The sequence below is a fragment of the Polyodon spathula genome, chromosome 11 (assembly GCF_017654505.1).
Source record: "Polyodon spathula isolate WHYD16114869_AA chromosome 11, ASM1765450v1, whole genome shotgun sequence".
Taxonomy (NCBI): domain Eukaryota; kingdom Metazoa; phylum Chordata; class Actinopteri; order Acipenseriformes; family Polyodontidae; genus Polyodon; species Polyodon spathula.
The window spans coordinates 14,908,706-14,931,793 of record NC_054544.1 but is presented as its reverse complement, the minus strand read 5'-3'; the positions used below and the strand labels follow the sequence as shown (position 1 = coordinate 14,931,793).

General features: G+C 33.5%; 2 protein-coding genes across 2 annotated transcripts in view; one reads left to right on the top strand and one right to left on the bottom strand.

The window, feature by feature from the left end:
• Positions 1 to 5,302, top strand: part of LOC121323687 (integrin alpha-4-like) — a 34,877-nt gene extending 29,575 nt beyond the window's left edge. Inside the window, exons 23-28 of the mRNA XM_041264881.1 lie at positions 22 to 129; positions 272 to 385; positions 1,186 to 1,305; positions 2,935 to 3,030; positions 3,806 to 3,925; positions 5,156 to 5,302. Coding sequence (XP_041120815.1) covers positions 22 to 129; positions 272 to 385; positions 1,186 to 1,305; positions 2,935 to 3,030; positions 3,806 to 3,925; positions 5,156 to 5,245 — 648 coding nt within the window. The 3' untranslated portion in view covers positions 5,246 to 5,302. The remainder of the gene's footprint in view (positions 1 to 21; positions 130 to 271; positions 386 to 1,185; positions 1,306 to 2,934; positions 3,031 to 3,805; positions 3,926 to 5,155) is intronic.
• Positions 5,303 to 9,612: 4,310 nt separating this feature from the next.
• LOC121322810 (ceramide kinase-like protein) overlaps positions 9,613 to 23,088 on the bottom strand; it is a 51,228-nt gene continuing 37,752 nt past the window's right edge. The window contains exons 5-13 of the mRNA XM_041263118.1: positions 19,620 to 19,762; positions 16,772 to 16,846; positions 14,586 to 14,763; positions 14,275 to 14,343; positions 13,071 to 13,105; positions 12,871 to 12,979; positions 12,209 to 12,305; positions 10,762 to 10,955; positions 9,613 to 9,838 (exon numbers count right to left, since the gene is read on the bottom strand). Coding sequence (XP_041119052.1) covers positions 9,757 to 9,838; positions 10,762 to 10,955; positions 12,209 to 12,305; positions 12,871 to 12,979; positions 13,071 to 13,105; positions 14,275 to 14,343; positions 14,586 to 14,763; positions 16,772 to 16,846; positions 19,620 to 19,762 — 982 coding nt within the window. The 3' untranslated portion in view covers positions 9,613 to 9,756. The remainder of the gene's footprint in view (positions 9,839 to 10,761; positions 10,956 to 12,208; positions 12,306 to 12,870; positions 12,980 to 13,070; positions 13,106 to 14,274; positions 14,344 to 14,585; positions 14,764 to 16,771; positions 16,847 to 19,619; positions 19,763 to 23,088) is intronic.

Genomic DNA, 23,088 nt, shown 5'->3' with positions numbered 1-23,088 from the left:
TGATTCCTCATTCATTTCCAGGTAGTTAATGTTGGCTTCAGCAAGGCCCCTGGCTCTAGACTGGAGATCAGTATTCCTAATTCCATTACACCACGCCCATTCAAACTGTTCAACATTTTGGATATTAAGGTATCTTGATTACATTCTGTAAATTATATGATAAATTATGATATTAAATGACAATTGTTTAATTATGCATTAGGTTTATAGTTTAATATTCATATAAAAGAATACTGTATTATAATAATTCAATTCATTTTTTTTTTTATAGACTTCCCTTGGAAAATGTTATCTTCCGAATAATACAAAAGACTGTGACATACCACATACGTCATTTATTCAGGACCTGGCATTTTTCTTTTCAAAAACAACAATCAGACGATTGGTAAATAAATATTTTCATTACCTGCGTGCGTAGGACACACATCCTATTTTGTTATGGAACACGAATACAAAAAACAAAACTGCAAACAATTATAATACTTAAAAACACAACTCACTTAAAGGGTTACAGAACACATGCAAGGATGTTATTACCTTTGCTCTAGATCTTTTTTCATTTATTTGTTTTTTCCCATTATGGACCATAAATCACTTGGAATAAATTTTAACTCACTCATACGGCAGGAGACAGAATTTCACCTGTAAAACTCTCAATGGATACACTATGATCCTCCTAAGAAAAATGATCTTTCTCCAGCTTGAGTCATTCCTATTGAAAAATGATTATTAGGATACCTGCTAAACTATAAGTTTCCTATAAACATATTATTTAGTACGATACTACTTACCAATGATAAGATTGAATATCCAGTTGACTGATGTCAGCTTTTTAAAACTAATTTTGTTGCTAGCAAAATAAACAACATTTGCCTTTTGATTTAAAGTTGTATATGAAAAACAAAACAGGAGGAAATGAACACAGGCACTCTTAAAAACAGTGAATGACATAACTTGAGTAAGAAATTGCCTCAGAGAAGTCTGTGAAATTTGGTTAGACCCACTTGACACTTTTTAACTACTCTGTGTCATCATGTGTACAATGCAATTGTATCTTGGGTTTCTCCTGACATTGATTATGTACAGTTGAGCGCACATTATTCTTTATATTGTATTATTGTTGTCATCATTGTATATTGCTAGTTACTAGTTTATTTTCTCATATATTCATTTTTTTCCCTGTAGTACTGTACAAAGGATGACACTTCTTGTTTAAATATATTTTGTGACTTTGGAGAAATGGAAACCAGAAAGGAAGCCACCGTTCAGCTACAGCTGGAGCTAACACCTTTAGTTTTGGCACTAGTAAGTTATTTATTTGTTTGTGTCCTTGCTTAATAATAGATTGTAGATAGTGCTACATGCAATGTTGGGAATTTCTTTTAAAACTTAATCTATTACAGTTACTTCAGCAAAATTGTTAGTTACAGTAACTTACTTTGCAATTCCTGTCTTATCGCAGGAACCGCCCCCAGACTTTATTTGGCTGATTTTAAGGTTTGACTTCCACATCATGCATTAGCCATAGTCCTTTTGTTATCGTTAAGGATTATAGACACTCAGTACACTGCAGTAAGTAAACAGTTTTGAAAAAAAAAGACCATATTAAGTCTATCTAGGTGTTTTGTAAGCGGTAACTTCACTTTAACTCTTAGAACTCAGCCCCATACATTTTGGGGTGACAGCTCACCGAAGGTTACACACATATTACTCAGGCACCGTAAAAGCCACCTGGTTCACGGCTTGTTTAAAATTATAGACTCTGGGCTTTCCAAAAACATATTCAGTGTGTGTATGTGGTACTCCTAGCTGGAACCACGATTGCCTGAAGTTAAGCCTCTCATCATGTGACAGAGTTCACAGCTTAGGTTTCGTTTTGAGTGTATTGCTCCGTCATTGTAGCAGCTAGACTGAAAGGGGCGGTATCGTTGGAAAACTTGGAAGCTCAGCTTCTCCCCGTGTTCATTTCATTTTGAGGTTCAATGGTGCAGTGTTTTTTTTTTTTTTTTTTTATGAGCCAGCTATGATTACAATATATATATAGCAGTGACCAAACATGTTTATTTTTTGGAAAAAAAGGTTTTTCTTTTTTTGTTTTAACATATATTCTCATCTCTACCGCATATAGTAAGCCTGATCCTGTTGCAACTTACATAAAATGGAAGGACATTTTGTGGCCTTTCATTGGATGTGTTACATTAATGCAGTACAAACTATTCAGTAGTTAAACATACATAAATGAAAACAGTGAAAAACAGGCAGAACTAGGGCTGAGTGTGAAGAGTTAAAAAAAAAGAAATGGCGCGCTGGTTAAAAAGAGAAGCACCTTTTTCTTCTGCTGCAGCAAACACTTCATGTCAGGCAATGGCAAAAGCAATGGGGAGTGCTGTCTCACAGTGATGAACAGCTGTTAGGTCTCCTGAAAGGAGCTTATTTTAAAGCAACACCAGTGTGAATGATGATGCAGTAAAAAAAAAAAAAAAAAAAAAAAAAATATATATATATATATATATATATATATATATATATATATATATATATATATATATATATATATATATATATATATATATATATATATATATATATATATATATATATATATATATATATGTATATATATATATATATATATATATATATATATATATATATATACAGCAGCACATATTTTTAACCAGTAAGAGCAAATTTGGTGCTAATCTATGCTGATCTACACTACAGGAAAGAGTGTCATTGGTAGGGGACACTGATAGGCTTACAGAACTGGAAAGTGAAAATGACAAAAACATACCTGTATTCATTTGAATCACAGCTGATGTCGTAGTTGACATCTACTGTCTGATAGAAGCCCTTGAGCTGGAAGCTGATTGTGTGATAGTATTGAATTGTTTTTGTAATAAATACTAATATCACATTTTATTTTTTTTAAAGGGTAGAACTTCCATTTTTTATATTGAAACAATAGCTGAAGTATTTCCCAAGCAGGACACATATGTTATTGAACTGCAAAAATACCAGTTTGCAAGTGTAAGTAATTTCTCCCTTTTGTGACTGATTTGCCTATGAAATGTCTTAACACACAAAACCATTTGATATCTGTTATTAGCTGTTGTCTAAATTACTATTTCAGGTTTTTTACCTCATCTTATCTGTATGATTCTGCTTGACACATGCATCCACAATGTTTAGAATTCACATCCTAGCCTTGTATTCAATGTATTATGCCTATATTTAATGTATTTGTATTGTTTTTTTAATGTTGTGTTTAATGTACTATGCCCTGTATTTCACTGTATATACTGTATTATGCATTGTTCCTCACAGTCTTGTAAAGCGCTTTGTGATGGTGGTCTACTATGAAAGACGCTCTCTCTCTCTCTCTCTCTCTCTCTCTCTCTCTCTCTCTCTCTCTCTCTCTCTCTCTCTCTCTCTCTCTCTCTCTCTCTCTCTCTATATATATATATATATATATATATATATATATATATATATATATAGCAAAGTCATATTAAATCCCAGACCCCATTGGCTGAACTATTGGTCTCTTTATCAATATGCAGAGTGAGGCTCAGAATGTAAGATTGAAATGATCACCACTTGTTTTGCCTGACTTGTATCAATGCCTTTGTTTAAATCTGGAACAGTGGTCTCCATTTTGCTGAACAGCAGAGGTTGTTTAGAGTACATTGGTAAAACATGTATCAGGAAAAATGTAACATGCTATCTAAGTTCTAAGGGAAACGACTGCCAGCTGTTGGCAACTGTACCCTTATATATCATTTCTTGTAAAAATGTTTTGTAGATTATTTTGGAAGCCCATCACGATCAGAAGCCAACGAGGAGAGCAGAAGTATCCATTATTGTATTCAGCCTCTTTGTGGGGCTCTTTATACTCTTGCTGCTTATATACTTCCTTTGGAAGGTAGGTGTCAAACTTAGAGTTTATAGTTATCTTCATTTAAAAAGGAGAAAGTGAAGGCTTTGTTTTGTTTTATTTTTTACTCCCCTGTGTTATCTGATTATTAAGCTGTTAATTCCTGTTTTTTATTATTAATAATATAATTTAAAATAATATTTTTGCATAGTATGTAAATACTAAGATGTACTCTTTTTCTGGGAAATACAAAAATCAATCTGAAGGGTTACATGCACTGAAAATTTGATTTTAGGTTATTTCCAAAGGTTTTTTTTGAAGATTTTCTTTTTTTTTTTAAATGTTAAGTATGAATAAGTGCCAAGCAATGAATATATAACATAACTTAATAATTTCTTTATTTTTTTTATTTTTAGTGGCAGTGTTGTCCTTTTCACAACAAAATGGTGGCAATTATACTATATAGTAGTTAATAAATAAATAAATAAATAAATAAATAAAATAAAACTTTGAAAATAGTTCTTAGGTCTGCTTGACCTACACAACTCAGGTCACCTTGGGTACTGTGACAAAGTTGAGAATCTAACTCACAGAGCAGACTGACTCAGAGTGCAGAAAGCATTGCTGCAAACCACACTTCACAAATGCTGTTGACATCAACATGTGGGTTGAAGTTTTTGCCAGAACTATTTAGCTGCTCTGTTGATTGTAGTCGTTTCTGTGTAAATCAAAAGAAATGCCTACAGTCATGTTATATAGTAGCAGCAGTAAAGGGGAATTCAGTTATGGCACCCAGATGTCGCAACACTGATCTGCATCCTTTAATAAAAAAGACCTAGTTTATAATTAATAGATACATTTTCTTTCAATTTTTAAACAGTTTAAAACTGGCAACTGTTTGCTACAGAATCTCATTAGTACCACAAAGAAATTAGCAGTTTTGTATCAATAAAACACATTAAGGGAAACATTTCATACATAACATTACTCCACCACAGCTTTTAACAAAACATTGATGCTAAAAAGTTTTAAACATTAATTCAGGAGGTTCACTTAAGAGCTCCAGTATGCACCGTAGTTGTTTCTAGCTAGTTCTGTAATATTTGTTTAAAATGTAAATAAATAAATAAATGGTGCAAACGTAGCATTGTGGTAAATGCTTACTAGATCTATCTACTGAGCACAGAGGTAAACACATAGAGACTAAAGATGAAAAGTAGCATGATATATTTAAAAATTGCATAACTTGTTTAATCCTCAAATGTTTTTTATTCACAGGTTGGCTTTTTTAAAAGAACTTTTCAAACAAAAGAACAGGACCGTCGAAAAAGCTGGGACTACGTAAACAAGACTAACGATGTCTATTGACAACAGAACCACCAATGGTAGAGAACATCTGGATATTTAAAAAAAAAAAAAAAACTTGTACAAACTCAAGGAAGAACAAACAAACTATTGTTATATAATGGTTTTTCAAACCAAACAGTATTTTATAAAGCAGCATTAAAACTTCAAAGAAGCATATGTATTTCAAAGTTAAACTGGTTTCTATCAAAGAGAGAGTGTTACATGTTACTCTCAAGTAGACTATGTAGTCAGCAGAGTTCTTTCAAAGGTGATACAATTCAAAGACAACTCACTTTTAATATCGCCTTGTTTTGAAATTACACTGATTTTGTGAAACATTTTTAGAATACATTGTCAGCGAGACAAATGAAATGCACTTTATCTTTTAAATCTGATAGTAAGCTTGAATGTATTAAAGTGCCTCTCTGAACCACAATTGTACACATTCCCATAGACATCTCATTTTACTAGTTTACAATGATAGTGCTAGTTGTGAGGCTTAAAACACACAATTTGAATAGTCTGACTGAATGCTGGCACTTACTCAAATGTGTGAATTGTGTCTTAATGAATACGGGACTAACTCAGAAGCCAGATAATGAGTAAATTAATTATAAACTCCCTTACCTCTCACTACACAGTGTTTGCAATGCTTGGTAACGTATCTTAAGTAAAACTAATTAAAATCACAGTGCGCTTATATACATATTCAACATACTTAACTGAGCAAAACCAGACAACTCAAAGCAGATTTTATATTTTTATAATGAAAATCATAACATTTCATACCATTTATGGAAAATCCATGCAGCAAGTTTTGAAAATAACCCTGTTTATGTCTACACATTTCTTATATGTATTCTGACAGAATAACACACACCTTATGACAAAAAATATTTAAATGTATTAAATACATATAGGCCTGTGTAAAACAGCTACCTTTGTGTTATTCAGGAAACCAGTCTGTCTGTAGAGTTTATAGTGGTGTTCAAATGGTGTTTGGAAATACAAAAGGTGTTATCAAGGCTTGCAATTGTAATGTAAAAATGCTATATATATATATATATATATATATATATATATATATATATATATATATATATATATATATATAAAATCTATATTATAATAATGTTATGTGTGTTGTATATATAACAGTATTTGTTCATGTGATTTTAAATTTTATATAAAGTCACGCAAACATGTAAATTGTCATATTTTATAGACAATAAGTTAGCTCTACATCTTTTTCAAGTCTCTCTCTCTCTCTCTCTCTCTCTCTCTCTCAAATTAGTCTCAGTCACGGGTACCCGAAAACCCAGGTTTTAAATTACCCGAACCGGGTTTCTTTTTTACTACCCGGGTTCAATTATTTAATAAGTTACGACTGGCTTAATAAAAGACAACGTTAATAAAACAAGCTTTGTATTAAGCTTTTTCTTAACTGACAGGATATCAAGGTTTTACAGAAAACAATAACAGTGGCAGTTTAGGGGACCCAGTTAATGCAAATTTGAACAATTCTAACAATAGTTTAATTGTGAATATTATTTGTGGTAGGGGGTTGGGGGCTTACCCATGATAGAAACTGTAACTTACTCTACATAAGTGCCTCGGTGATTTTTCATGGCTGGCTACGGCCCCAGAGTGCTTTGTCTGCAGTGATTGTGCAGATATAACTTATTCCCAAAAGAAGCAAATTGCCTTTTTTTAAAAAAATAAATAAACAAATAAATACAGCACTGTGAGCTGAGTTAATGAAGTAGATTAACAAAGTAAAAGCATGCACTCCAAAATGCGTAGGGTACAAAATTAAATCAGTATGAGAAAAATATCACTCACACTTACAAAAAGTTCATCTATTTCATTTTGGGTTAAATGCAAAAATATTTCTGCTTTCTCCTTTGAATGAAATATTTCTTTGGCAAAATCCATTTTCTCCTGCTTTGGTAAGTAAATTCTACACTAGGCTCCTTTGCTGGATGCCATGTTTTAAAACAGCAGCGGAATATGGAAATAATATGCAAAGAATCACACAGTATGCAGTGCATTTAACGTTAATAACTAAGCAAACGGAGATTATTATTATTATTATTATTATTATTATTATTATTATTATTATTATTATTATTATTATTATTATTATTATATTGATGTTTCCAGTACTAAAAAGGCTAAACAAGTCTACACATCCAAAGGTACAAAATATATGTGTTGTATATAGTATTTAAATATGTATCATGCACTTAAAACATTAATGATGTGATTTAGTTTTATTTTCATTACCTGTTGAAAAAGAACCGGGTCCCCATAGGGGTATTTTTCATGGGCCAGGTATAAAAGTTCACGGATTTTCTACCTGTGCCAACGTATATATATATATATATATATATATATATATATATATATATATATATATATATATATATATATATATACACACACACACACACATATACAGTACCAGTCAAAAGTTTGAGTACACCTGCTTGAAACCAGGTTTTTCATGATTATCTATGCTTTTAACTGTATAAACTTGTCTATAAACACTTAATATTTCATTATATGATATGTGTACTTGTATAAGCTGATAACCATAAGTGAACTGCATTCAAAAATTTTATTTTTAAATGAAAATGTAAATCTTGTCAATTTCAATTAAATGGTCACCCAAAGCAATGGGATTTCAGTCTGAAGGCAGTTAAAAGTCTGAAATGTGTATTTCTGATTATAAGGGAGCAGAAAATGGTAAAATACGCTCAGTTAAGCAAAGAAAAAAGACTTGTCTGTAGTCTGTAATTACTTTAAGAAATGAAGGTCAATCTTTAAGACAAATCGCAAGAACTTTGCAAGTGTCTTTAACTGCTGTGGCCAAGACCATCAAATGATTTGAAGAAACTGGCATTCATGAGGACCGAACAAGGTCAGGCAGGTCAAGGGTGACCTCAGAATCAGAGAACAAGTTCATTCGAGTCACAAGCCTGCAAAACCGGCGATTAACTGCCCCTGAAATACAAGCTCAGCTAAATGCTACTAGAAGTACAGATGTTTCAATATCAACTGTTCAGAGGAGATTGCGTGAAGCTGGCCTATCTGGAAGAATTGCTGCAAAGAAACCATTGTTAAGAGTGCAGAATAAGAGGACGAGACTTGCCTGGGCCAAAAAACACAGAAACTGGACATTTGAGGAGTGGAAGTCAGTCTTACGGACCGATTAGTCAAAATTTGAAATATCTGGGTCCAACCGCCCAGTATTTGTAAGATGCAGAGAGGGTGAGTGCATGAGTTCTGCATGTGTGGTTCCCACTGTCAAGCATGGAGGAGGCAGTGTCATGGTCTGGGGTTGCTTTGCTGGTGACAAAGTTGGTAATCTTTACCAAGTCCATGGCAAGCTCAACCAGCATGGCTATCACAGCATACTTCAGAGGCATGCCATTCCATCAGGATTACGGCTAGTTGGGCAGTCCTTCATTCTTCAGCAAGATAATGGCTCGAAACACACCTCAAAGTTGTGCAAGAACTATCTGGCGAAGAAGGAAAGTGAAGGACAACTCAATCTAATGACCGGGCCTGCCCTGTCTCCAGACCTCAATCCCATAGAACTTGTATGGGACGAACTGGACAGGAAGGTCAAAGCAAAGCTACCCACAAGTGCCCTACGTCTCTGGGAATTGCTGCAGAAGAGCTGGGAAGTCACATTGGGTGATTTCCTGGTGAATATTAACCGAATGCCTCATGTTTGTGAGGCTGTTATTAAGGCAAAGGGTGGCTATTTTGAGGAATCCAAGATTTAGAGACAATTTTCAATTTTCTTGAACATTGCTTTGATACTCCTTACGTTTTGTTTTGTATATTGTAACATATGTTTTCATTTTCAAGTATTTACAGAAACTTATACGACGTAAAACATTGTCAATTATGAAAAAAAAAACTAGTTTCCAGCAAGTGTACTCAAACTTTTGATTGATACTGTATATATATATATATATATATATATATATATATATATATATATATATATATATATATATATATATATATATATATACATACATTGAGCATCAAAAGAATCATATCACTTATATTTGAGCATCAAAAGAAATATATCACTTCTAGTTGAGCATCAAAAGAAACTTTCTGTGATTTTCTTTATTGCTTTTATTCAAGCTTGCAATTCAACAGCTGAAATCTCTCCATATCCAGTTTCCAATCAACCGTCTCACTAATTAGATGATTAAGTGCATATGCTTCAGTCATAGTCACTCAAGCATGTCACAGTCAAGGATGAATGATTGAGTGATTAAAAAGAAACCAAACACATTTCGTCAATGTCCATCATCTGTATACCTTATTTGTTTTCAAAAACAAATGTGTTGTAATAAGTTTCTTTTGATGATTGAGATACACACACACACACACACACACACACACATATATATATAATAATGGTCAATCATGTGCATTTAGTAGACCAGGTATTATTTTAGGGATTACAAAACATATATTCTAAGTTGTATCTATCATGGCTTTTTTTATATACAGCTGCATTTCACTGTGGAATCATCAGACTCTTCTGTAGTCACCCCAAACAAAGTGATGAGCCGTGGGTGCACTCTGTCAGAAGAGAAAGATAAACATGTGTTTTAAATAGGGCAAAAGAAGATTTTCTTAGTGGCATTTCAAATGCAATTGTTAATGAAATAAACCTAACATACCCACATTAAAAAAAAAAAAAAAAAGATTAGATAGTTTATTAGTTGGATGGAACTGTGTTGCAAAAATTCCAAATACCTTAAATATCAATATTTGATGTTGTTTGTATGTACAATTGTTGTAGTGCAGTCAAGCACTAGAAGTTAAGATAAAAAGGTCAATTTTAATGATATAAAGAGTGGCTGATCTGAATATCACCTGTCTTTAACAGTTTAATCCTGCTGGCGTTTTCCCACTGTGTTGGTTTATTAACCCACTTAATTACAATTACTACACACACTGAAAATACTGTAAAATAAGGTCTGTAAAAAAAGCAGGCTTTTAGGGTGCTGCTGTTTAGCTTCTTCTAAGTACAATAACTTGATCAGCACTGCAATCCATCTGACTCAACTGTGGAAGCTATTCAGAAGTTACTGCTTGCTTATTGAGTATTTACAGATACAAAGTGTTTGCTCTAAAGCAGGATAGGTACAGCAATGTACAGTATGTGACAACGAAACACGTTTAGAATCAAGTATGTGACTGAAATTCAAACTGTGAAGTTTTTTTGTTTTTAAACTCATGTAAACTTTAAATGTCCAAGCAATATAAAAATCACAGTGTGGTGTACAGTAGTACCAAGGCAATGTGACTCCAAAGCATAATTGAAACACTCATAATGAGAGAAAAAACAAGTCATTGTTATCTACTTTACAGCAGGTCTAAACCAGGGGGAAATATAATGAAAAATATAATGGATTTTAATACCAAAAATACTGGACATAAGAAAAAGTTGACAGTAACTGGCATTTGATGTTAAATGGGCTCACTTTATTTTTTTCTACCTTATATAGACTTCTGATGCCGCCTCCATTAGATCCCCATCAATGTTCCAAGGGTAGTTCTTTTCAGTGGAAATCATGGGTGTGTGTTTTGAATCAAACTCCACATTTTCGTCAGACGAATCATCAGCCAATCCACTTTGTGGTTTAAGTTTTACTTCCTGTACCGTGTAAGTCTCAACAAATGGAAAGCTGAACTGTGGGGTAACAACAGTAACAATAATGAGAACAATGACTTTTCAAAGTCAGTTACATAAAATTCAGTAACGTTTATGTGATGCTGAATACCCAGTGTTGGCTTATTAACTTTAAAGTATATCTCAAGGGTACTTTTAGCACATCAGCTCTACGAAATTGGAAAGTAATACAAAAAATGATAAGACAAGCCCCATATAACTTATAATTATAAACTTGAATCACAATTCAAGTTTGTTGTATTTACGTGTGTGTGTGTGTGTGTGTGTGTGTGTGTGTGTGTGTGTGTGTGTGTGTGTGTGTGTGTTTTAATCATTTAAACAGTGTGTGTGTGTGTTTTAATCATTTAAACATCTTCTGTACATCACAAAATCACCTTTTCTATTTGAGTCCTAAAGTCATTGGGTCAATCTGACTTCTTTTAGGATAATGCCTTTACTATATGTTGCATAATGTAAAATCAAAATAGCAAATCTAAGAAAAAACTGGTCATGCCTAAAACGAGCCCTTCTTTTTCTGTTATTTAGTCCAAAATAATTTTAAAAAATAGTAAAAAAAATTCTCAAAGCAATTTCTTCAAATTGTCATTCTCTGAGCTATTAAATCTAAATTATCCAATTTTAGTCATTTTTTAAAGAAACTAATATATATAATTAGATAATTATCATCAAAATAATTAAAGCATGCCTTACCTTCAACACATTTAATTCTTATTATGGAAAAAAGAATTACACTGTCTCAACCACTTAATTGATTGTCTAGTACACTCGCTTTTTGTATGTTTTACCACAAAATTATATTGTTACTGATTAAATTCCATATTTTCTTTAGCGGTTAAAAGTGGAGTCACAAATATTTAATAAACTGTTTTCTTTAATGTGAAAAGTTATGCCAAATAAAATTGTTCTACATTTTTTGTATGTAAGATGTCTTAATAAATGCACACATATTATATATATAATATGTATATATATAATATATAGTTTAAAGTTTACACACTTTAATTAGTGTTACAGTATTGTATAGTAATTAGTATTACACTGAAGAAACAGGACAGACTAAAATGGGCTAATCTGCATTAGTCTAAAAAGTGTTTTACTGAAATTTGAGAAACAGTGACTAATTTGTTCTGACAGACTTTAATTCTTCTTAAGAGGGGGATGATGTTAACTCTGTTACATAATGTCTACAGGATTTCCTTTACTGGGAAACTAGTTCACTAGGTCGTGTTCCACCTTGGAATACCTCCTCTTACTTGATTCTTTAAACTGCCGTATCTTTTCAGGTGTTTAATGAAATCTGCCCTGGAAGTGTTTCGCACTGCGATGAGAGACATACTCCCATTATCCAACCTGAAAAATAACAGCACACGGGTATTAGGTTTCATTTCAGTTCACAACAAAAGTGCTGTAGAAAAGATTGAGAGAGATCCCAGGTAGCAATTAAGGGTGACCACAGCTTGGGGAGGAGGTTCTGGATAAATCAAGTCAAATTTCTCACAGTAGATTGTGTTTTCACTGATTTTTTAAGGAATAATATATACATCTAACTGGTTCTGTTTTCACTCCAGGAAAGTCTTAATATATTTAGATATCTCTGTAGTACAGGGATTGGTACGATGTGTGTATATTTACCATAAGAAATCAATGCTAAGTGGACACCCTTGAGGACCGGGGACAGATGCTATGTTCTTAAATCTGTCTTACCACCCAATTTAATCAGAGTAATTAGCCCCTGATTATTCCAGTTAGACACCTTGACCTAAACAGACTGATCCAACAACCGATTACAATCCCTGATATTACAGAGTCAACTAAACCATATCCCCAAGAGGCCCCGACTACCCAAGGCGAAAGGATTTCTGGGAAATAATTCAATTTATAGACTTTAAAGTAATTCTCCTAAACCCACACTGACCTGGTATCAGGTGCCAGTCCTCTAGGTGCCATAGAACAGAGACATGGAATGGCCATAATGCTGATGTTCAGAAACAGACCCTGGATTCTTTGCCATTGGTCTTCATTATCTACACAGAACCACATAAGAACAAACCTTCAGTTATCATTCAAATTATATTTTAGCTGTGTAGGAAGTTATGTATTTAGGTTTATACTTACCAAACTGGTTACTGCTGTCCCTTTTCAGCTTACTTCTGAAAGATAATTTGTATTGTTCAAAACATTTAAATAAGCATAAAGGGATAAAATACACAGGGCTCTTTTTATTGGTATAAATAGCCGCTGGTCATTGAAATACATACCTTGGCATTCCTGTATCAAGCTAATGAAAAACAATATCCCTGATAGTACATTTGATTTTCTTTTATTGTTATAAACATGTAAAATGCCAAGAAGAGTCCTTTTCAATCATTAAAACAGTGTAATTTAAAAGAGCTTCACTGCATGAAATATACATAACAACATGCTAAGGCATTTGACACTAGCACTGTACTGTATAATAATGTATTACAGTCAAACTGCGTTTCCTTGAACAGTAATTATTTCAATAAATTAAGGCAGTAATCCTTGACAGTTTTTTTTTTTTTTTTTTACCACATGCAAAGATCTTCTCTCTTCATGTGTTTGGTTTCTTGTTTTTAATGCTCCTTAGCTACACAGTACATTATGATAAACAGTTTTATTCTCATGTGTGGTAACTGCCCATAATCTGTGGGATTCCTCTGTTCTTAACTTGTCTCTACCTACCTTTCTAGAGACAAACAAAAGTAGGAATACACTGGACCATGTAAATACTGGTGAAACCAGCCTCATCATTACTTTTTTTTATAATAGTTTGAAAGAGAGTGATCTGACAGTAATAACAAACACATTAGCTGCAGGAGAGCTCAGCCGAATTGGTGTAGGGTTCACGTGGATGCAATGGAAGGGCAACTCTTTGTTGTAGATTCGTTATGCATGTTGTCGTACAGGTGTGTAAAGTTAACTTTAGCTGTACAGAAATGGACATACTGTACATGTATCAAAGGGTTAAAAAACAAAATACAATGGCAGGAAAATAATTGTATCCCTAACATTAACAATACATTTGAACATGCTAATTAAAGGTAGGTGCTTTAATTTAAATTTTATAATATAAAGAACTCTGAAAAAGACTAATAGTACCCTAAAAAAAGACAGCTAGTAATTTTAAATGTTGTTTGTTGTTTGATGCTGTTTTGTTAAAAACTATTACATTTGACCTATTTTGCGTTTTTTCCCTAGTGGGAAATGTATTTATCAGTATTTGTTTAGTTTAGTTTTTAAATCATTACGACATTTTCATGAAGATAAATAAGACTTGAAAGGTACCCAAGTCACCTACCTAGTGGTTTTCTGGGCTTCTTGCTTGGGATTTTTCAGAGGTAAAAATGATAATTCACATTCTTCAGGCCTGAAAAAAGGATACCAAATGGCAATTACCATATCTAATACATTTATTAAAAAATGCTGGTCCCAGTAGATATGAATCTATCTGTGATAAACCTCCAGTAAATACATCAACTTTGATAACAAACTGGTGAAACTCCCCAGAAGGAACAGACAGATTTTAAGATAGAGGAGATTTCCATCTGTGTCATTCTGTTTTCTAAAAAAGAGGGTGACAGGCCTTGTGGATGAAACAACTCTGCTTACTTTAGATTTGCCAGTGTTTTGATTACTGCAAATTCCCTCCGCTGGCTGGATGGCATCCAGCGATGCTTTTCTGCCAAGGCCAGAGTCCTCCCACCAAAGCCAAACATAGCTGAGAAGCCAAAACGAAGCAGCTTGCTGTGAGAACTAAACGTACATACATCCACTGACTGATAATGGCCTGTAGATTAAAAGAAAAGGCACATTTACTGTGATTTACTAAACACAGACTTTATTAGAAACAGTTAGAGAAAAAACAAGGCGGCACACTATAAGGTAAAGTAAAGCAAAGAAAGTGAAAACCCATTTATGTACAAATATTTCTGTATACCGAATTAAATGAATAAAAGTAACGAATTAAAGTCTAAACACGATTTTATTGACTCAGAACTCATGTATTTTTAAATTGCGTCAAAGCAATACAATTACTATAGACTTCAACTAAGCACACATTGTTACTTAAGATTGTTGTGCTTGGATGTGTCACTGGTAATTTTATAAGTGATGGAACAAAAAGTAAAAATGTCAATATTACTAATTTACAGATTATAGAATACTGACAGTGTAAAGTGTCCTTTTGTTACAAGTGCATTTCAGAATTCTGCCATTTTACTTCAACAATTATGATCTGTACTCATTGCAAATGCAGATTCCTGATCTTCTTTTGTCTCATGTGACTCACAGCACTTCATTAATTATCTATAATATGCTGGAAATTATGGCAGTTGGCGGTTTTCACACGCATAAAGTTTCCTTAATTAAAATGAAAAGGGTCCTGAATTGGTCCCCTTAAATTAACATTCCAACCCTACTACTGTCAGGTTTCTGTTTCTAAGAGCCAATATGACGACAAGAATTATTCCTTTCATATGAAAATATCTTTCTTTATCTTTTCTTCTTTTTATGAATCCTCTCCAAGAAATAGTCATGTTTTTTAACTTAACCCCAACAACACAGGACGGCTTTGTAATCAAGGAAAACTTTGTAAATGAAATGGGACATCTTTTCAGTTCTATTCGGGTTAACAATCTCAATACATTTAATTAAAATAGAAAGCTGAGGGCCTTTGGTGCATGAACATTGGCTTGACCAGATACTAAAGTGATGAAACACTAAATGTGACCTGAAATTGTTGCACATGAAGCAGACAAAGCATTCACCTTATCCAACAGAAAACCCCTTTTGATGTCTGTGACATAAATAGCTGTAAATCCAAAATTAAAGCTATCAGTATCATGCAAAACTAGGTTCTGGTTCGCTAGATATCATCCAGAAATGTAAAATAATCAATTGTAAGATATGTAGTATAACTAAAAGAAACATTTCAACTGTGACTGTTTTCAGCTGGTTCTCTAGCTTATATCCTCATCTTTGAGGATATGAAAATGATACAAAAAGCCCAATTGAACACTGTGGGTTGTCCAGCAACTGCTGAAGATGACTGGAACATGAATATCAAAGTTAAAGTTTGTATGCTGGTTCATCAGGACACAGCCCAGAGTCATGTTGATGTTTATGATAAACATATAGACACAAGGCAGGCATATTAGAAACTTACTACAGTAAGTAGAATGTGTTCCTCATGAAAAATAAGTAATATAAACGGTATACTGTGATTTATTTGTACAGCTGTCTGGTCTTTTCTTTGGAATGGAAACACAGTTGTATATTATATAAGGCAAATTTAAAGATGATTATTATAACAAATAAATAAATAAATCTGGAAACCATAGTACAGATATGCACATCTGACACATGTTCCACTGGGGATTATCAATGTGTAATAGCTTAGTTCCAAGGGTCCTGTTACTATATCCAGTCATCAAAAACAAAACAAAAAAAGCTTTTAGAATTCAGTGATGGCTTTAATTATGCAGCAGACTGTACCCAACAAAAGCTATATGAATCTTACTCCATTCAGAAAACATTTATGTAATTGATATTCATACCTCCTGAAATATATGCATGTACAATATAAAAATTAATATTAAAAATGTTTTATAAAAGTATAAAACTTTTTAAATTAAATATTCATAAGTTCACTTTCCTTTCCTTTATAGCTTTACTAACAACATTCTATAAAATGTATATTTTAAATGCAGTCCTTGAATCCTACTAACGTATGAGTCAACGCGCACTGTTTATGTTTTTACAACAACAATCTAATTTACTTGTATGTAGATATATACCCATAATAATGTGCATTGCTGCAGTTACAGGGTGTCTGATTCCTTGAACAGAACATACCACAATATCAGTAGAGCCTGGAAAGAGAAAAAGAAAACATGTAAGAATCACTACACTTCAGCACAAGGTACAACCTATACTGTTATACATTGAGTCAGAAATACAGCAGTTTCTGACACCTACTGGCTGCATTCATCTATCACATACCGTACTGTACTATTAAAATAGGAACTAGACCCTAGTTAATAAGTATACTGCACTGTTTTGCTCTGTTAAGTATATTAAGTATATACCTTTGTGTGACCTTGATACAATATACAATACAATATACAATATATTTCAAAATCATATGCTCCAATACATGCCAAAGATCTGTAAGAATCCCAGTACCCAACCGAAAACAGTTAAAAAAAAAGGCCAATACAGGTGGCCATTTCCTTGACAGCCCCAGTGCAGGTAGAGGGAATTTCACAGAGACGGGGAAGGATTTACAGTTGACGTGACCTCGCAGGTTGTAGACACTCTGTGCCCAAATGAATGGATAATTGTCACTTGGCTGCTTCTCTGGGAATTTCCATATGCCACATCAATTTCTGAAATTGAACATTAAACTCTACCTTTACATACAAGACATTTTGGCTACAGAGACTGAACAGCTTGGGTAATGGTGGAGATAGATATTTAATTCTGATGCTTTGCTACTTTAGATGCCTACATATTCACCATGATATAGATAGATATATAGATAGAGATAGATAGAGATTTAGATAGAGATATAATACACACACAGACACATTATTACATGTATGTCAACATAAGATCTCACTTTAATTAGTAGACACTGAAGAAAAAACAGACTACTAAAATATATGCTAAGTTATAATTTAAAACCAAAGCCATGTTCATTTATTGTTAATAGTGCTCTAATTAAATAATGTTGTATTATTATTATTATTATTATTATTATTATTATTATTATTATTATTATTATTATTATTATTTATACTTCCATATGAATGACATTCCAGATGTTATGGAAGTATAAGAATATACCGATCTGACAAGTACAGAACTAAAAGAAAATGTTCTCCTTTCAGTTTGTTAAAATGCTGACAGGCCCATTTCTATTGCCTTGCAAGCATGTACCAAGGATGGGTCTTTTAGGTTAGCTCTTCAAGACAGTGGCAATTGGTGCTATTCATTTCCTTGAATGCCAGCATATTCTTAAACTGTGCCAACAGCATTAGAGTGAGAACAAAAGTATTTGCAGTTTTGTAAAGCATGACCGACGAAGGTACCAAGCAGAAATTGTAAAAAAAAATAAATAAATAAATAAATTTTATATATATATATATATATATATATATATATATATATATATATATATATATATATATATATATATATATATATATATATATATAATATGCCCTTCCTATATATATTGATACTGCCCTTGGAAGTGCAAGCACTTCTGCAGAACAATTAACTTAATTAACCAGACCACATGAATATTCATAAGGCTGTTAATGTCTCCCACATTCAAGCAGATAAATGTGATGCAATGACTTGCTAGTCAAGCATATAAAACTCTCCTGAAAACTGCTCCAACATTTTGGTTCTTTGTCTGAAATATCAAAGAAATTAACTGTCCCCCGGTAAGAGTTTAGCCCTTGCAAATTCACTGGAAGCCATAAATTTTTATAAATGACAGTTCAACATTCAATTTGAAACAGCATCTGTTGTCCACATGACATAAGTGTGTTGATTATATTACTTCCTCTACATTTTAATAACAGTTTACATATTATATTCTTCAAATAAATATTTTGAGAATAATTCAATCGGGGGTCTTGTGTTACTTTTATTTTGTTATGCATATTTTGATTTGGTATGGTTATTGTTCTGATAGCACTACACCACTTTAAACGGAATAGAGCTTTCAAATGAATACATACATAACAAACAAACAAACAAAATAAATAATTAATGGACTTTATAAAAAAAAAAAAAGATCTCTTATTTTATCAAAGGAAGAAAAATGTTACCTGTCAAACAGCCCTGCAGTTTGACCTATGCCAGTATTATAAACATATTCCTTTGGGTGCACCCATCTTTCTTGTTTATGACGAACAACTGTTTACCAATAATCCCTGGGGAATCAGCGCTAATGAAGAGAAACAGTGACCTAAGCATGTCCAATCTGCATGGAGTGCAGTGTTGGAGAGTTTCCATCTCTCATAACAACAACACTCCATTTACAGCAACTAAAATGACAAGTGAAGGTCAAACTGTTGGCCCAAAATGTAGTTGCTGCTTTCATATCCTGACACATGATTCTTTTGGCTTATGTACATGCATGCACAGCTTTATATTCAAATGAATTTACATGTGAAATGCTCTGCAGCTTAATTGTTTTTATAAATAAAGTCTAAATATGAAATAAGTATTGTCTATTATAGAAGCAACCTGTTTTCCATTTACAACAGTGCCAATTATGTCATGTATATCATGATTTATTATATTTTTCAATAACCTTTACTTGTTATGATCCAGTTTGAATAAAACAACATGCAGTATAAGTTGATGAAGGACTACACTTATATTATTCATTCAATGTTGTTAAATGAACGCTGCATACAAAAATGCCTACAATGATGATTAAAAGACAATGACAAAAAAATGAAGCATTCATTTTTGTTTTTTTTACATGCTTTACAAGTATAAATATGGACTAATTTTACCATACCCCCCACCTACAAAAAAGGAGAAAGGTGCCTCATGTTTTAAGGGGTTAGGAGAGATTAAGGACAGACGCAGAACCAAATGACTCAGCATCTCCTCACTCACCTGCTGGTATTATGCCGAGAGGAAGTGGCGCTCTGACAGGCGTGAAGATGGAGTCTGTATCCCTCCCAGCATCCATCTGGGCTCGAAGAAGTAAACCGTAGGCCACCTCGTTGGCAAAACCATCCCCACCAACACAGATCACACTATGGGACAACAAGGAAAACCTTGTGAGTCAAGCTCAATAAAAAAAATATAATGAGTAATGAACATGCATTTACTAGTAGAAGGTAAACAGAAAAATATCAGTCTCTAATTAATCATCTACCAGTAAATAAACAAGAGTGCCCACTGATTATGGTAGAAGCAACACAATTGAATGCACCCCTTTTTAATCTGTTATAGACAAAAATACACTGCATTCTGATAAAAAATAACCCTGGCTTTAAACCAGCTTTTATCACTTTATTGAGTCTAGACTATGTTAAAGAGCATGTTTTTCTTTTTGCGGGGGTTTTAATAAATCCATATTTTCTGCAGATTCTTCATGTCATGGGTGCTGCTTTTTCCTCAAGATGTCTCACTGCAGCGCAGAGAAAGCCCAGTACAAGTATTGAACAATGTTATGCATCTGAATGTGTTGGTCTCATGACTCATTTCTCTGGTCTCATCCCCATCTAATATCATATGCATTTTACTGCAATTGCAGTCTGGAGTCAATGTGGTGCAGACCCCACAAGATGTCTTACAGGTTTGTGGGCAGATGATTGGGACATGAATGTATCATTATTCCCACATATGCTCAATTGGATTGAGATCAAGGGATCATACTGGCCAAGGAAGATGAGTCAAGTGTCTCTTGCATCTCAATCACAATAAAAGTGCAGTTGATATGAGTATTATCTTTCAACAAATCCCCTGTCAGTCAGGGTAGACATCAACACTGAGCAGAAGGACTTGATCAGCAACAATGTTTATGTATATACGATATGTTATTTATCCCTCCAAGGGAATCAAAGGACCCAGTTTAGTTTGTGGTCCTAATTAAGTGGCCAGGGAGTATAGCAGCTCAGGTTAGGATTAATTGGGGAAAAAAATCAGGCAGGACTCCTGTGGTGAATTCAATTTGCTTAGCAACTTAACAGAATCTTTATGAAAACATAAAATTGCAAAACCTAAACAAGACAATTTTTTTTAACAACCACTACAGACTGAATTAAAGTTTGTCATGGTTAGAAACACATTAGTACATCAGTATATAATGGAGTTATAGGACCAGGTATATTGGCAGACTTCTACTTTACATATACTCATGCAGCTATGTCCCTATACACAGATGTTTGACATCCTATAACCCTAAAATAAAGCATATAAATCATCCTTATGATCCAGTAAGACTTGTTATTTTAGCTGCATGTACCATACCACACTAATCAGCTTAAAGTTTAATTAACAATGGCAAACATAAAAAATAAAAGGCAATTTTCTAAATATTTTTTAACAACTAGGTCACTACTTGATTAGCTATAGAGTTTGACTCTCAGAGTAGAGCATGAACGAACTAATGTGGATTTTGTATTTTGGAAGAAAAAAAAATAACCTACTCTTAAAGGTCCAACTCTAGAATGGTTATATTAGCATAATCCACAGCGGCAAAGCCAGCTTGCAATTCATTAACATTTAAAGAGATTTACACTATAGCAGCATCACTATATATGATTGGGTGCCGAATACAGCAACTACAGCTGGCCCCATTCTTAGTTAGTGATTTTCCATGTTTACATGGTTCCTTCCCTAAACTGACTGTCATGTATTTTAATGTTTCAATTAGATTAGTATACTGTATATTATTTACATCTAGTTTTTACAGTTTGCTTGGGGAAATATAGTAAATCATTGTGTACACTCATCAGAATGGACTTGTATGGTGGCCATCCTAAGTTGATAGCCATCATATTCCTAATATATGTATTTATTTAATTTTCTAAAATTAATTAAACTATATTGCATATTGTTACAACCTACATAACTTTACATATATCAGCATGAATCTGGTGTGTGATGTGTCTCAAGGATAAGTTACTCTTATATTTTATTTCGACAGTTATAGTATCTACTGTATAACAGGAGAGTACAGTAAATTAGTTGATAAGTAAGAGAAATGTGAAGTGTCAGCTTGCATGTGACCTACACAGGCTGAGCGTCATGTTTCACTGATGTCTGGAAGAATATTATTCTCATTCTGCTTATGCTAATGTTCTGTAACTCACAAACCATTCCACTAACAAGAGCCAAAGCCACAAAATAATGTTCATTTCTTACATATCATCAAGATTTCTGAAGGCAGTAAAAATCATGTTGAAATAAGAGGTCTTAATTTAAGGTGCTGATAACTAACATTAATGTGTAACTGCAGTACTTGCAGTGCTGCCACCTCTTCAACATTCTTACTAGTTCACACATGTTACTTGTCATAAGAATAAACGAATTAATGAATGAATTAACGAATAAAAATAATAACAAACATGCAAATTAGCTGAACTCTTAGAAGAAAAAAAAGACAGTAGGTATAGTTGCAGCAAAGAAAACATATTTATTTATTATGTCAATATCATTATGTCAGTTAAAATAAATCTGTGTTGACACTTTTTTTGTAGATTACATAAAGAGGGCTTTGTTAAGTAGCTTTTGCTAAAACCTTTCAGCAGATGAACAAGAGCTTTGGCTACAAAGTAAAAAGCCAACAGTTTAGTGTCAATTTTGCGGCCGTCGCAATAGTCGAAAACCAGTTGCAAACAAGTTGGAAGTCTAAGGTGAAATGTGCTAAACAAGTGCAATGCTATTAACAACTTTTTAGGGAATGTTTTGCAGTTTTTTTTTTTGCAGTTCAACCTTAGATGAATATGTAATTATGGATGTTCAAATATTATAATGAGATGTACTGAAGCTGCCAGCAATTGCGACACTTACATTTGTACCAATTTGTTAAGAACTTCTGAAAGCACACTTTAAACAGTTGTTGCTGGCATTTCCCAGTCCATTTTTTTCTTGTGCGTTGCCATTTGTTAAATTTGGAATCTGCAATTATTTTTCTGATTTCCTCCCTAATTTGAAGTTCCCAATTATTTATTATTTCAACCTGGCCCACTGCTGCCACCCCCGCGCTTACTTCGGAGAGACAAAGACAGACACACATGTCCTCAGTAACGTATGCCGTTAGCCATCCACTTCTTTTCACTCTGCAGGCCCACCATGCAGCCACCTCAGAGCTACAGAGTCTGTGGCTGAACGGAGAACACCCTGGCTGAACTAAGCCCTCCCCCACCCGGGCAGTGATCAGCCAATTGTTCACTTCCACCTGGTAACTCACATTATGGTCAGTAGTGGAATAGACTGGACTCGAACTGGTGACCTCCAGGCTACATCCTGGACTCAACATGGAGCGCCTTTACTGGATGTGCCTCCAGCTCATTTTGAGCATCTATATTGGACCATGATCTATTTTTTGTTAATTGTCTAGGCTACTAAGTAG